The sequence below is a fragment of the Filobasidium floriforme genome (assembly GCF_021052385.1).
Source record: "Filobasidium floriforme strain CBS 6241 chromosome Unknown HD553scaffold_4, whole genome shotgun sequence".
Taxonomy (NCBI): Eukaryota; Fungi; Basidiomycota; class Tremellomycetes; order Filobasidiales; family Filobasidiaceae; genus Filobasidium; species Filobasidium floriforme.
Window position 1 is genome coordinate 842,394 of NW_025763625.1, and position 14,601 is coordinate 856,994.

General features: G+C 51.6%; 4 protein-coding genes across 4 annotated transcripts; 2 read left to right on the forward strand and 2 right to left on the reverse strand.

Moving 5' to 3' along the window:
- The first annotated feature begins 358 nt into the window (after nt 1-358).
- On the forward strand, nt 359-2,650 carry HD553DRAFT_306643 (uncharacterized protein). The gene is made up of 8 exons (XM_046179307.1): nt 359-597; nt 670-1,299; nt 1,376-1,504; nt 1,568-1,714; nt 1,771-1,806; nt 1,870-2,085; nt 2,160-2,442; nt 2,508-2,650. Exons 1-8 carry the CDS (start codon nt 373-375, stop codon nt 2,639-2,641), a joined length of 1,800 nt encoding a protein of 599 aa, XP_046038927.1. The 5' UTR covers nt 359-372; the 3' UTR covers nt 2,642-2,650.
- HD553DRAFT_306644 (ER to Golgi transport-related protein) lies at nt 2,651-7,012 on the reverse strand. The gene is made up of 21 exons (XM_046179308.1): nt 6,762-7,012; nt 6,599-6,681; nt 6,479-6,535; nt 6,393-6,414; nt 6,222-6,326; nt 6,034-6,150; nt 5,793-5,969; nt 5,613-5,724; nt 5,116-5,542; nt 4,906-5,042; nt 4,777-4,844; nt 4,410-4,715; nt 4,155-4,349; nt 3,985-4,095; nt 3,840-3,927; nt 3,709-3,771; nt 3,504-3,649; nt 3,294-3,440; nt 3,171-3,232; nt 2,876-3,105; nt 2,651-2,812 (listed from the first exon to the last, which is right to left on the reverse strand). Exons 1-21 carry the CDS (start codon nt 6,930-6,932, stop codon nt 2,760-2,762), a joined length of 2,877 nt encoding a protein of 958 aa, XP_046038928.1. The 5' UTR covers nt 6,933-7,012; the 3' UTR covers nt 2,651-2,759.
- Nucleotides 7,013-7,462: 450 nt separating this feature from the next.
- HD553DRAFT_306647 (putative DEAD/DEAH box helicase) lies at nt 7,463-12,102 on the reverse strand. The gene is made up of 21 exons (XM_046179309.1): nt 12,012-12,102; nt 11,804-11,926; nt 11,518-11,673; nt 10,482-11,460; nt 10,292-10,404; nt 10,119-10,213; nt 10,019-10,050; nt 9,737-9,950; nt 9,573-9,660; nt 9,495-9,507; nt 9,302-9,436; nt 9,191-9,239; nt 9,006-9,127; nt 8,869-8,938; nt 8,637-8,808; nt 8,395-8,578; nt 8,274-8,337; nt 8,058-8,211; nt 7,887-8,001; nt 7,729-7,816; nt 7,463-7,647 (listed from the first exon to the last, which is right to left on the reverse strand). The coding sequence occupies exons 2-21, from the start codon at nt 11,821-11,823 to the stop codon at nt 7,604-7,606; spliced, it is 2,907 nt and encodes a 968-aa protein (XP_046038929.1). The 5' UTR covers nt 11,824-11,926; nt 12,012-12,102; the 3' UTR covers nt 7,463-7,603.
- A 393-nt stretch (nt 12,103-12,495) lies between these two features.
- Nucleotides 12,496-14,596, forward strand: HD553DRAFT_322380 (uncharacterized protein; the record flags this gene model as incomplete). Its single annotated transcript, XM_046181283.1, has 8 exons — nt 12,496-12,577; nt 12,630-13,203; nt 13,297-13,412; nt 13,528-13,635; nt 13,740-13,846; nt 13,945-14,113; nt 14,180-14,360; nt 14,437-14,596. The coding sequence occupies 8 exons, from the start codon at nt 12,496-12,498 to the stop codon at nt 14,594-14,596; spliced, it is 1,497 nt and encodes a 498-aa protein (XP_046038930.1).
- Nucleotides 14,597-14,601: the final 5 nt, after the last annotated feature.

A 14,601-nucleotide genomic window follows, 5' to 3' on the forward strand; every position in this document is an offset into this window, starting at 1 on the left:
CAGCCAGCCTCTACAATCTAGCTTATTCTCACCGAGAAGCTTCGTATGAACGATCGCGATCTCTCCTTTATCCTGGACGGAGGAGTTCGAAAGTAGTGAACGAATTGACACGAGTTAGCATGTTCTTACATGTTCCGGCTTTATGATGGTCTACCTCACTTTTAGCTGTACCATCAACACATACCCGTATCCTCAATATCATAACATTCCACTTGGCCACTTGCCACTTGGTTCATCCCTCGAATGAATGTCGCTCGCTCTGACTTTATTCGTATATAGAGTGCGAGAATCCCGTGTTCATGGATGGACCGGCGGCTATTTCTTCGAGAATTGCTTCCGCTTACTACCCTCCGGTCTTCATCGAAAGATGTTATGGCAGCGATTTCGTACAACCTCGAGTCAGAGAGTCAACACATCGAATCTGTATCACAATCATCCCAGTCTAGCTCGATCAGAATGGCGCCAAATGCTACTCAAGGACCTGTGCGGCCGAAATTCCTGCCCCGCTTCCCGGCCTTGAAGAGCGACCTCGCCGACACAGACGAACCAGGTTGGATCTCGGTTGTAGAGAATGACGCTTACTTTTCGCTCGATTTTGTGAGTTTCGGCTTTGATACCTTGCTGACGTGACCGAGATTGATGGAAAATATTCATAAACCTCCATGGTAGTTCTTCAAGACGCTCGAAGAGCTGTGTCTTCACCCGGAGCGAAACTCGAGCTCGATCTTGCGAGCGGACATTCTGTATGACTCTCAAGCTGGTCCTAGCACAACGAACAGTGCCGAAGCACAATCGACAAGCATAGATACCGCATTTCAAGGACCTCAGAACTTTTTCCAATGTCGAAGAATCCGAAGGAAGCTCTTGCCTCGAAAACCTCAGATAGACAAACCCCTCGAGCAAGACTGCCTCTTTCTGACCAGTGAGGTGGATGCAGCGCCGAAAGGGCTGGTTATCCTATTGCCGGATGTAAAGGAGGAAAAGGATGTCCCCTTCTACCATCCAATCTTGCGGAAACTGGCCTTCGAGTACACTCAACTTCAAACCTTCGGAGAGAAAGACGATCCGGATACGGTCCCGCAAGGCACAATCAAGATCTCTGCTCTACCTTTTCCCAATTCTGCGCCTTTACCGATCAACAAGGTACAAGAAGCTATGCAAAGTGACGTCAAGCCGGAAGAGGATGTCAACCGGATCCTACCGCAACGGACGGTCAGGACGTGCTTGCATCTCTTGGAGACGCTTCACAAACACGGATGGGGCCAGCAACGAGGTTACGAGAAACGGGTGGTTCACGATGTACGTCGCTATGGCACGACAGAGCTCGGATTTCAAGCCAGGTCGCTGACGCAACGTTGAGACGGTCCGCGAAAAGGTTTTGGTTGTACGGGAAAACTTCCAGGATCTATACCTCGTGCTCAAAGAGCGGCATAAACATCTGGATTCGAGGAAGAACAAGGAAGGCTTCAACAAAATCATGGACACGAAGCGGCACGTCTGGAAGGTCAGTCCCCCTGAGAAGCCATTCCAAGTCGTCTGTATCAACGCTGATCGATAAGCTTGACAGGACGTAGCGATTGCTTGCTTTTTGATGCTCTTGTGGAAAGACATGTACCCGCCCATAAAGCAGGAATCTGGCTTGGAAGATGTACCTTCCCGGCGACCCTGGGATTTGTGGGGCCGGCCTGCTGGTGGATTTTTAGATCTGGGTTGCGTGAGTCTGAGCTGCAGAAATTGACAAAGTGTAGAAACCTTATCCAATCTGCATAGGGAAATGGCTTGCTGGTGCACATCCTGATCTCCGAGGTGAGCTTGTTTGCCCTGTCGAGACTATGACACTGCCTGATGCCTCTTGATTGTCATTCGAAGGGGTACAAGGGCAAAGGTATCGAATTGAGAGAACGACGGACGTGGCCTGGCTACCCAGCAGAAACGAGAGAAGCACTAGTAGAGCAAGGAATTGACCCACCGAGATGGTTCCCCAATACATTGGAAGAATGGCAGACGGGTTCTTGGGAAGGCAAAGAGGATTGCCCGATTGAAGAGGGCATGTTCTTGATCGGTAACCATGCGGACGAAATGACGGTAGGTGGATCGCTGCGCCTTGTCATACGGAAACGATCAGCTCATTATGAACATTCGTATCTGGACGTCTTTAGCCCTGGCTACCTCTCCTGTCCTTGATTCCCAAAACCCCTGCGCCACACCTCTCTTTACCATGCTGCCTACATACCTTGAACGGCTTGTTCACGTACAACACATTCGTACCGCCCCAGACGCATGAGCACATGCCTTCAGGAGACTTTGAAGAAGGTCTCGAGAAGGGAGATTCTCGGTATAAAGCATATCTCAAATGGCTAGGCTGGGCGGGCCTGAATTGCGGATGGCTTTGGGAAAAGGAACCATTACGGGTACCCTCTACCAAGAGCTGGGGTATCATAGGTGAGTCCTGCGTAGCTTTCAGAACTGAGTCCAGCGCTAATCTCGGGCAAGTGCGACGATCACAGCGCGTAAGCGATGGACCGGTGGAGCAGCAGAAGACGACGCTTGCCGAGAATACGTCCTCAGCCTAGTAGACCATGTGCGGCATGGGGATGGCTTCACAGTGCGTGAGAAGGAGGGCAACGTAGATGGTCATTGAGCCGGGAGGTACCGGCAGTGACTAGAGACTAGGTCGGAATCGTCATTGTCGTGTAATCAAACCGAAAGCGCTGTTAATAGCATAATACAACGTGGAAACCCCTACCACACCCTTGCGTCTAAGCTGGAGGGGATGCAGCTGCAGCTTTTTGTGCCAAGGTAATCTTGTCACCTATATTGCATTATGTTTCGTGGTCAGTATGGGTCTTAAGGCTGCTGTCGTGATAGCACTTACCGAGTGACAACGCAATACCCTGAGTCTTTGATCGAATTCTTACGTGACCTTGAATGGCCCCGTCTTCTGTCTTCTCGATTGACAAGTTTGCCAAAGCGTCCTCGCCGAATAGACTCTTGGCACACAGGTTTGCTGATAAGAAGTCGCAGTCGCCGTCCAACGCTCCTTCCGGTGTCAGGCAGGCCATGTTGGTCGACTTCATGATGTGCTGCAGGTAGAGTCGCAGATCACTGGGTGACGAAAGCGAAGCTTAGCGTTGCGAACTCGAACTTTCAGAAGACGCGGTAAAGCTCACCTGATCGTCGTGTTGACGTTGACCTTGTTCTCCCATTCGAATTCTGTCCACATGCTGCGGAACTATGAAGGAGGAAGAGCTGGGTGAGCTCAAGGTTCAACCATGGTCACGCGGAACACTAACCTGTGCTTCATTGCAATAAGCCGGCTTGATGTAGTCCATGATGTCGACGTGGATATCGTTAAGAACGATGTTGACACTGCTATCCGAGGCACCTTGCTTCTCATACACGACGTTGCCGAAGATCACTCCGGTCTCGGTTGAGGACACCTACAAGGCCACTCAGACGTCAGTGACCGAGAGTCGACGGGATTTCGACGGTGGACATCCTACCTTGATAGTAGCCTTGATAGTGTGGAAACCGTGAGGCGCAAGCGTGTGCGGCACCGGTCGCTCGACCAACTTGAGGTCTCCCAGAGTTGCAAAGTCAATGGTCAGATCTCGCAAGGTCTCGGCAGTCTGATTGACGATTAGGACATCTGCGAGGAGATCAAATGTGAGTGTATGCGCGAGTGCGAAACTGCCTGTCTCGACCTACCGAGTACGATGTCAAATTGCTGCACAGTCACACAAGCTTCGGCATAGACGGAATCGGAGAAGCCTGATCTCATATCAAGTCCCAATCAGCAAGCATTCCGGAGATCAATTCCTATGCCTGTCATCGCTTACCCGTAAGCTGCATCATGCGGCTGAGCTTGGAGATGAAGTCGTCGCGAATCTCGGCGCTACCGGTAGCACGAGACAAGTCGGCGTCGACCTGCATTGGGACCTCAGCAAGTTTGTCTGGAAAGCATCGATTTATCGGACTGCTCACATCATTGTCGTCCGTCTGCGTCTTCTTCGCAAATTGCCTGAAGGCAATCAGGTCATCGGCCTGAATGACAGCCTTCTTGTTGTCCTTCTCCTTCTTCTGACGAGCCTTTTTCTGTTGATCCGAGAGCATAAGTGAAGCACCTCGAGCACGAATAAAGGGTGCGAACAAACCTCTTCATTGGCGACCATTTTGGTATAAGCTGCTCTGGTATCCTGGAGGAAGATGTCGGAAGCGGCTTGGGCTGTCTTCAGGTTTGCTAGCGTCTCGATACAGTTCATTATCCTCTCCCTCGAATCTTCGTCAATGGGAATGGCAGCAAAGTGCGATTGCCCCACTCGAACGATGGAAGTCATGATCAACATGGCCTTTGCAACGCAACGATCAGTATTCCGAATTGACGAGTCGTCAACATGAACCAGACTTACTTCCGCCTTCAATGCGTTGACCGCTTGAGCATCGTTGGCGAGTTTGGCGTATCTCAGGGTCAATTTGGTCAAGGTCGAAGCAAGGACCGAACTTGTGTAAAAGTCGCCTCCTAGAATCAAAGCTCGGAGAGGAGGCTTGGTGGCCGCCTTCACTTGTTCTAGTCGGGCCTGTGCAGCGGCACTAGTGTACACGGTCTCGGTTGCGTAGGTTCCGTCGGCCAACACCCTGGTCTTGGTGACCGTAGTCTGTTCCTCCTGCTTCTCGGTCGTGACATCGTCTGCGGCTTCGGCAGCATCGAGAAGGCGCTGTAAGATGGAGGTTGTAAGCGTAAGACGGCTTCTGCCATGAAGCCGTGTGATGACATACCTGTTCGGATGCCAGGATCGGGATCTCCCCAATGACGTGTCGAACTTCGGCGAAAGCTCGCTTGATATCTGATGTCCGATACACATAGTCAATCACTGAGGTGGAATGCCAGTCCAAAACGAGGCTTACGTTCGACATCCTCGCAATACTCTCCGACGATCCACAAAGCTCCTCGGTAGACCTTTCCAGATTTGATATCGCTGAAGGTCGAGATGAGCTTTTCGGCGATCTCGGCTCGAAGCTTGGGGAACTTCTCCACCACCTCTCTATATGAGAGGAAGAGGTATATCAGTCAGGGCGAGTCCTCTTGTCACTCCATTTCACGACTGAAGAACTTACCGAACAAAAGCGACGACGTCCACAGCAGAAGGATTGTTCGAGTCTCCCAAAAAGTCCATAAGCACGTGAACGACATTGGCGGCAACCTCGGAGAACCGGATCGCGCAAGTGTGAATGCTCTGGATCAACAATTGTCGGTACTCGACGCTCTTGTCAAAGTCTTGCTCCGAAGTGGTTTGCAGCTGTTTTTTCAGGAAGAGGACAACCTCTTCGACGTTCCGGCTGGTAATCATCTCCAGGGCGATACCGAGTCCTTTTCGCTTGACCTCCATGTCGGGACTCGTCAATACCTTGAGGATGTCCATGACGAGACCATCCAGGACATGAGGGAACTTTTCGCGGAGCGCGTCGATTCGGTCGAGGACGATGAGCTTGACGTTGTTGTCGGCTTCTTTGACGAGGAGTTCGGCAAAGGCACCAGCAGCGGCTAAGAACGTCAAAAGGGAAAGCGATCAATCTTCCGCCAGAACACGTCGACATTGCTGAGAAGAACTTGCCTTTGACTGCAGCGGGATTCTGGGTGAGGCTGGTCAAGCTGGTAGCGGCTTCATATTTGACAGCACTGCTTGCAGAATTGAGCAAGCCGAAAACAGACCTAATCCACCGTGCCTGTATAATGTTACCCAGCTTGAGTGACTGCATGTTGCGTGTTGGCAATCCGCAGAACTGAAACTCACCCTGTTCGGACTGTCACCCTTGGCATCCGCCCTGATCAACTCGATAACGGCCATCTGCATCAACTCGTCCATCGAGTCGATCGATTCTGACGAGTTGAGGAGGTACTGAACGGCACTGTCATGCGAGACGCTGCTTAGTGCGACGAAAGCGTTGCGCTTGCAAGTGATATCCGATTCCTGGTTATACCCGGAGCTTGCGAATCAGATGACAGCGTTGTGTGGTATATGTTTGTGAGCTTACAGCAGCCAAGAACGTCTCCAACAGCTCCGGAGCGTCGGGAATCAGGTGCTCGTGGTCCTGGTAGATAGTCCAAGTAGCGAAGACGGCGTTCTTCCTCACAAACGAGTGTCGGTGTTCCTATATGATTGACGCGAGACGATTATGAGCTGGCGAGCGTGGGTTTCGAGATGGTCGACAAGGGGACATACCAAACAGCTTCGGACAGTAGGAATCAGAGGTTCCAGGAGCTCGGCCTCCCTGATCTTCTGTAGGAACCGAAGGGTGGCTCCTCGGATGTATTCGTTGGGGTGTTGCTGCATGATAAGATATAGCTCGGCTCAGCTGGTATCTCAGCCAAGGGCCGGTCAAGCTGCACTCACGAGATCATTTCGAATGGCATTACTGGAAGGCCAATAATCTATTCGGTAAGACTTGAGCAGCAGATATGTGACACAGCTATACTCACCAGACCAAGATCATCTCCTGCTTCAGCTTCCCCTGCTCGTCCAGCTTAGGGCAGACCCTGAGCACAGCGAGACCTTTAGCTCTATAACCTGCAATTGCGGTATGGACAGGAGTGACTCACTCCCAGTAGAAATGCAGCAACTTCTTGATTTGCTTGTTTCGTGAAGGCAAGACATATTGGATCATAGGCATCAAGAGGGCAGTCTGATTGACGCGAGGAATGACCTTGTTATGAGCACCCTTTGCATTCCGCCTGTCGCAGATATTACTGGTTTTCCACGTACGTAGTTTTGTCCGTTCAGCGTTCCCACGATAACCCTCCTCATAGTGTCCATCTTGACCTCGTCGCTTCCCTTCTGCAAGGCATTACGAAGATCCGGGATGGAAGGAGCGGCACCAGAGTCGAGCAACGAGTCATCGTTCACGATGGTATAGCAGGTCGAATTCGGATCCATGATGGCAGTTATCGATCTCTGCCAGTCTATATCGATCTAACGAGCGATCTATCTATTGACAGTATTGAGCAGGGTTGCTGCCATGATGTGTCGCTTTGTGTACAACTATCCTCGTCATTCCAAGTGTGCTGGATGCATCGAGGTCGCTAGCTAGGTACCGCGAGCCTGAACGCGAGCGATGAGAAGGTTACGCGTCCGCGGTACGACAAGATATAGAAGAGGGGCTTTCAGCGTTTCAGCTGGGCTATCTTACAACGCTGCCCTTTTCATTTATTATTTGCCGCCAGCGTTTGTCGGTATTTCACTGGAACCGCTTGAGCAAGGTTTGAGGAGCAAAAAACCCTTGGTAGCTCGATTGGTGGCAGTCCTACCGATTTGAGCGGGTTCTTGTGCGAGTGATAATCATGCATACACCAATTTGAACCATATTTTCTCCGAATTCAAGATCAAGGTGCGTGCGTCCATCTCGCTTATCCCAACAGATCAAGCGGAGATGCGCATGCGATAAGCAGGGCAAAAATACGAAGGGATGGCGAGGCAAATGGGCAGTCTTAACAGATGAAACATCGGAGGGGTATACAAGTATCGAGACGGACAACCGCTGGAGCGTCATTACAAATTGTGTGAAACAGAGTCACAAGCTGAGCTGGGTAAGAGATAACAAGAGCAACTCATTCGTCGTCATCCTGAGAGGTATGGCCAGGTTTAAACAGGTCTAATCAAGATGATGGTCAAGTCGTCAATTATGGCGATTCGGCTCGATCGATAAGTTGCAACACAAGGCAGGATGACTTACCCATGAGGTCTTGAAGCTGCAACTTCATGTTCTTGGTAGAATCACCCGAGAGAGCCGCCTTTGCTAGCTCCCGCTTAGCCTCTTGAAGCTGTGATAAAGCCAGAAGATCTTCTCCTCAACGGGATTCTGTGATGAGGAGCGAACTCGTCGCGACCCACCTTAAGGATGCGGTCCTCGACGGACTCTCGAACGGTGAGCTTGTAGATGTGCACGTCGAGCTTCTGTCCCAGTCGATGCGCTCGATCATAAGCTTGATCTTCCAAAGCAGGGTTCCTTTAGATCGAATCCGTCAGCGCTGTTTTCTCTCAGCTGAAACACGATCAACTCACCACCACAGATCCATTAAGATAACGTTGTTGCAGCAAGTTAGGTTGAGACCCGTGCTTCCAGCTTTGAACGAGATCAAGATGACCTTGATCTCGGGTTTGTTTCGAATGGCTTCGAGAGCCTGTTCTCGTTTATCGGCGCGCATGCTGCCATCGTCTGTACGAGTAATCTGTTTCAGGGTTCGTTACCGCATTTCCAACCACTGGCTACCAACTTACATCGAACGTATTTGACGCCGGCTTGCTTCAAGAACGGCTCGACAATGTTGAGGAACGACGTGAACTAGGCGAGAGTTCCGTCAGTTCCATACTACATCGCATTGCTGCCCTTTGAGCTTACCTGCGAGAAGATGATCGTCTTCTCTTCACCGTCTGATCGGTCCGCGATCTGCCTCAAAATTTCGACAGTCATCCGCGTCTTGGCGCTGCTAGGCGGCATGTTGGGGGTAGCGTCGGATCCCTCTCTTGCCTTTCTCACGAAATCCTGGCAGTCGTCACAGGAAGTCGCAGCGGGGTCCTCCAAACTGTCCTCGATTTCATGATCAGACTGGCGACACAAATATCCTCGGGAAGAGAACTCACGGAGCAAGACAGATCTCGCATTTAGCGGCCTTTTTGCCAAGTCCAGCGTCCTGCATCAAATCGGCAAGCTCGTCTACGTCATCCTCCAGATTATCGTTGGTAGCCGGCTTGCTCTCAATAGCGGATGCGTCGGTCGCTAACGATGCAGTGACCAAAGATGGGTGGCAACACGCTGGTATGACCGCTTGATGAGTATGTAGCGAACATCAGATTGCGCAGCGGTCTCGCTTACCTTGCCTCATCCGCAACAACAGCGTCAAAACGGATGTATAGTTGGACATCGCAGTTCCAGCTTTCAGGAACTGTCAGGTAGCGTAGAATCTATCGATTAATGGACCGATACACCGAATTCCGGACTAGCGTGCTTACTCGATTGAAGGTCAATGCCTGCTTCTTTTCGAGAGCGTCGTAGAAGTCTCGTTCCGCCCGATCAAACTCGCAAGAGATAACATTGACGTTTCTAGCTGGCAGGTTCAGGATCGCTTTGCCGTCTAATATGACGACGTTTGAGGTGAATGACTTGTATAGCCACTGTTTCGCAACGGGTAACTTACCGATAGTAGCATCCTTGGTGCGCCTGAGCATGACGGCTTTAAGAACGGCCTACGAATCCGATAACTCGTCAATTCAGTATAGAATAAAGCAAAAACTGCTCCGGTACTCACGTGGATCCTTTTCATCGCTTGCTTAGGACGCCCAGCCTTCACCGGCTGGATAATTCGTTCCTTGAAATGACCCCAATCGTCGAGAGGCCTGGCACGCAAGAACTGGAATAGCGAGAAGAGCTCTTCGACGTTGTTCTACAAAGATCACAGATTGTCAGCTTGGTCACTCCGATACATTCTGGATGGTACTAACCTGAATGGGGGTACTGGTTGTGTACAACAAACAAGCAAGTCAGAATTGCCGACATCCACTTGATGAATCCCAACTCACCCTGTCAAACACCAACGCAACCTAGCGTCTAACGCCACTGCAGCTTTGGCCGCCTTGGTGTTCCTGTTCTTGATCTGCTGTGCTTCGTCTGTCGAGCCGAGAAACCGCGATTTCAGAAGTCTATTACTCATCGCACAAATCAACTCCCGGTTGTTTCAACTCACCGCAGACCACGCGCAACCACTTGATCTGGAACAACGGACTCGTCTTCGGCTTGGCCTTTTTCAAGCTCTTTCCGAACCGCTCCCCGTCTGATTCCGAGCCGCTTTCGGAGTCGGACTGCAACGTCGAAGCCGCCTTGGATTTGGCCTTGGCCTTGGATACGGTCGATTTGGCCGGGGCGCCATGTTCGGAGCTCAGAGTGCTATAGGTCGTGACCTAGGAATGGTGGTGCACAGCCAGGGATCAGACCTCAGTTTCTTTGTAGCTTCCAGGCAAACACTTACGACCACATCGAATTTATGGAGCTTATCCGCGACTTCAGCAAGGATACCCTGCGGTCAGCATGAGTCGTCACAGAGGATTGATCGCATCAAAGCAACTCACTTTTCCCACGCTGAGGTCCGTGGTAGCTGCAAACCTTCAATCGGCCCGGTGAAGTCTTGTTCTTGATCTCCTTGACCCACTGATCCATGACGGACCTGTCGAGACCAGCCAGCAAATCAGTACCAAGTTGACTACAAGGACAGGCAAGAAGCGAACCACGCAGATAGACTCACAGGGGAGTGACAATCAAGGTCGTGTTCGTATAACCCAGCTTTTCCTCTGCCTTGTTCCTAGGTCGTTTCAAGATGTTGGCAATCGTCTGGACCGTCTTCCCCAGACCCATGTCCTGCAAGATAAGCCGGGATGTTAGTCCGCCGTGCATTTCGTCTCTGACACTGCACTGTCCCCATAAACAACACTCACATCGGCCAAGATTCCACCTCGCTTAGTCCCCACCTCTCTCTGTCCCATCCAACTGACTCCCCTGATCTGATGGGGCATCAAAGTCATCCCGTCTGCGAACCCCTCTACCAAGTTTGCCCCTTCCTCCGCTCCGCCCGTGTTGTCTTCCCCATCTCCAATAGCTCCGGAAAGCAACTCCCTCATATCCGCCTCGGCCTGATCGGCAGAGACACGGGTATAATCCATAGGGTCCGCTTTGATATCGTTAAGGGCCGAAGAAAAATCTTCGCCATCCTCCTCTGTCCGGGGCTTGGCTGGTCCGGGTTGGGAAGCAGACCCGGAAGCGTGGGCGGCAGTATATCCCGCTGCGATCCCGTAATCCTGCCCCATCCCCATGGCTGCGCCCGAACCCGCTGGAGCTGAAGGTCGTCCGTTCTGTCTCTGCTGGGCGTGATGAGCGTTCAACTGGGAGACCATCCAATGATCCTGAGGTAGTGCTTGCTTCTGAGGCCGGTAGAACGGGCTGGAAGGGTCCACTCGCAAGGTTGTACTCGAAGGTTTGGCAGGCGAGGCAAAGGCTCCCGTGGACTTGAACTTGGCGTAATCAGCCGAGTTGGTCGAGCTCGGCTTCGACGGATTTGAGGCGGGCCGAGCTTCAGGCTGAGCGGAGCTGATCCCTCGGTAAACGTCAGTCTTCGCATTTAGACCAGGGCCGGAAGTCGAGACCGGTTTGAACCCCGCCATCGTCATCTTCCCCCTCGAACCTTCCGGACCCATACTCCTATGACCCCTTGAATCCACCTCGATAACATGCCTCCTCTGATCCCTCTCTTGTTGCGATCGATCCTTATCGAACTTCAACTTATCAAAATCCAACGCCTCTACGCCCGAGTCGGCATTGCCACTGCCTTTCAGCGCGGTAGGTAGTCCTCGACCACCTTGAGCTTGGGAGTGAGCTTCGACCTGTTGAGCATCGGTAGGTCTCATCACGCCGTTCCGACTAGGACTCTGATCAGCTCGCATGATCTTTTTGCTCAATAGGAACCATAGGTCTCACTTGTTCACGCTCATGTTCGCAGAAGCAGGCTTCGTGCTCGTGTTCAAGCTCTTCTTACTATTGCTGCTGATGACGACGGGGACGTCGCTGTCTCCCTCGCTATCACTTGACAGGACGATCTGTCTACCCCTTCTCGGCGGAGGGGCGGCTTGACGTCTGGAACCACAGTACGAGATAAGTGACGTCCGAAAGGATGGTCAGCTCTGGGATCGGTGGAAGCTGGAAAGGATGTAGAGATAGAGACGAAGTAGGCGTAGAGGTGAACGACGGAAGGTGAATGACCTACAGAGCTTCCATTCTTGACATGCCTCGGTATGATTCCTCCTGCTTTATGTATGTGCGAGTCCGAGAGTGTAAAGGATGATTAGACTTGTTGCTTTGTTGCTTCCTCGGGGATGGTCGGGAGCTACTGTAGGATTAGTAAAAGGTAAACAAGAACAAGGCGATGAGCGGGGTCGTTTGCTGGCGCGCAACGGACAACATCTGGATCTCACCGTCGGGTTTCTTGTTGCAAGACTATAATGCCGAGTCTGATAGAGATTGTAGGTTTCGCAAGGACTGCTTGAGGTGATGTAGATGTAGCGGCAGTCGATGATGATGTGGAGCAGAATCGAAGGAATCGGGGGTTGTTTTGATTGTCGAGGCGAGATGTTTGTTGACAATGTCACGAGCACACACACACACAGATCACGTGATCATCCTCTATGACGTTCCCCCGGCCTTCATCACTTGCTGGCTAATGGCTGCTAGCTGCTAACTAATGGCTAGTGGCTAGTTCCACTCAAACCTTGACATGATAGTCCTGGATCACAGATAGAAGTTGGAAGATATCAGATAGACCCGTGGAGGCTGTTCCTCTCTCCGCTTTCAGGACCGGCGAAGATGCCATACTCGATAGCGTACATGTCAACCGATCAATCTACTTCCACATGACGAGACTGACTTTTTCGGCATCTGTGTCCGGTGAAAACATATAGCATGGTCTCGGACTTCTTCTTGCCGGTAGCTGGTGGGATAGAGATCGCTATCTACAGCTTGGCAGCTGCTCTGCTCGAACGGGGTCACAAGGCATGTCGCTATACCCTGATATTTCGATTCATCAGGCTAACTAGCAACTCCTGGTTGCACCTCTACCTATGGTAAAAAACAGGTCATTGTCATCACCCACTCCCGCTCTTCCGGCTCATCTACACCTCGAGTCGGTATCCGGTACCTCCACCCCTCCCTTAAGATCTATTACCTCCCCATCACCCCCTTGACATCGGACGCTACCTTGCCGCAATACCTGACCAACCTTCCCTTTCTCCGGAACATCTTGATAAGAGAACGGGTGGAGATCTTGCATGGGCATGCGACGTTGAGTAGTATGGCGTTGGAGGGTATCATGTTGGCTGGGTTCTTCAAGATGCCGAGGGGTCTACGGGGAGTCGACCAGAACGAGAACGAGAACAAAATCGAGACGCAGGACGAGCGCAGATCCTCGGGAGATCTACCGGGAAAGAAACAGAAAATAAGAACAGGAATGGGCATGGACATGGGGATGGAATCCGAGACAAGCACGATCCGGACGGTCTTTACCGATCACTCACTCTTCGAGTTCGGCAGCGCCGTAGGGATATTGACCAACAAGCTTTTAGCGGGAGCTTTGAGGAATATCGACGCTGTTGTGTGTGTCAGCCACGCTGGGTGAGTCTCTTGACTCGCTGTTCGATATTTCAGGGGGAGCAGAACTTCGATACTTATCGTTACGGATCCTCTCGATCTATGATTGATGTCTAGGCGAGAAAATACCACCCTCAGAGCTCAACTGGATCCGAATTTGGTTTCTGTGATACCCAATGCTATCGTCCCTTCGGATTTCCAGCCCCGTCCTGATCAAGCCGATCCCGAATGGAGTAAGCCCTTGCTCTTCCTCTTCTTCATCTCCATTTCTTGTGTCACATTATCATTTCAAATCGTTCAAAAGGGTTGCTCGGGCTGACACGGTACCACCTGCATTGTGAACGACAGTCACGGTCGTGACGATGACCAGGCTGGTATATCGGAAAGGGATCGATCTGCTCGTCAGCGCCGCCCCGAAGATATGCGCGCTTTACCCTCGAGTGAGGTTCATCGTTGGTCAGTCCTGTGGCCTTCATCATCTCTACGAATACGTGCTGATGAAGCGAAACATCGTCTTACGACCAATGTATACTGCTTCTGTTTTGCTTTGGCTGGACTAGGCGGTGATGGGCCGAAGATGGTAGAGCTGGAACAGATGCGGGAACAACATCTGCTGCAAGACCGGATCGTGCTCTTGGGTGCAGTCTCCCCTAATGACGTGCATTCAGTAAGTCGCCTCTGATATCACCGACCTCGAGCCGCAGGTCGAACCCGACCAGGAATGTCCTGCTTAATGATTTATCGCTAATTATTCGACGTTGGCAGGTCCTGAACCAAGGCCAGATCTACCTCTGTACCTCCCTCACGGAAGCTTTCGGGATTAGCATCATCGAGGCCGCCTCGGCCGGTCTGTTTATCGTTAGCACCAAAGTCGGCGGGGTACCTGAGGTCTTACCCAAGGATATGATCGAGTTTGCTTCGCCGAATTCATCAGGTAAGATTTCCTGCTTGCGACTGAGAGTTGAATCCAGAAATGCTTGGCTGACTGGTCATTGCGCAGACGTTGTTCGAGCATTGTCGATAGCAGTAGAGACGATCGGATCAGGGGTACACGATCCTCTTCTCGCACATCAGCGATTGCAAGGAATGTACACTTGGGCCAATGTCGCAGAGCGCACAGAACGGGTGTATGACAAGGCAATGGCTAGACCGGAGCGAGACTTGTTCGAAAGGATGACTAGGTGAGTGGGCTCGCAGCCTAAGATTCTCCGTTTCACGACAAATGGCTGACATCCAAATCGTTGCGCTACGATGCAGGTACCTCGATTTGGGACCTATCTTTGGCCCGATATTATGCATCATCACAGCCGTACAAGGGATTTTTCTCGGAGTGCTCGACTGGCTTCAACCGCGAGCCGAGATCGATCTCGTACCGCTACCGGCCAGCTGGTCACAGGATATACAATTGAATTCATAACGGAA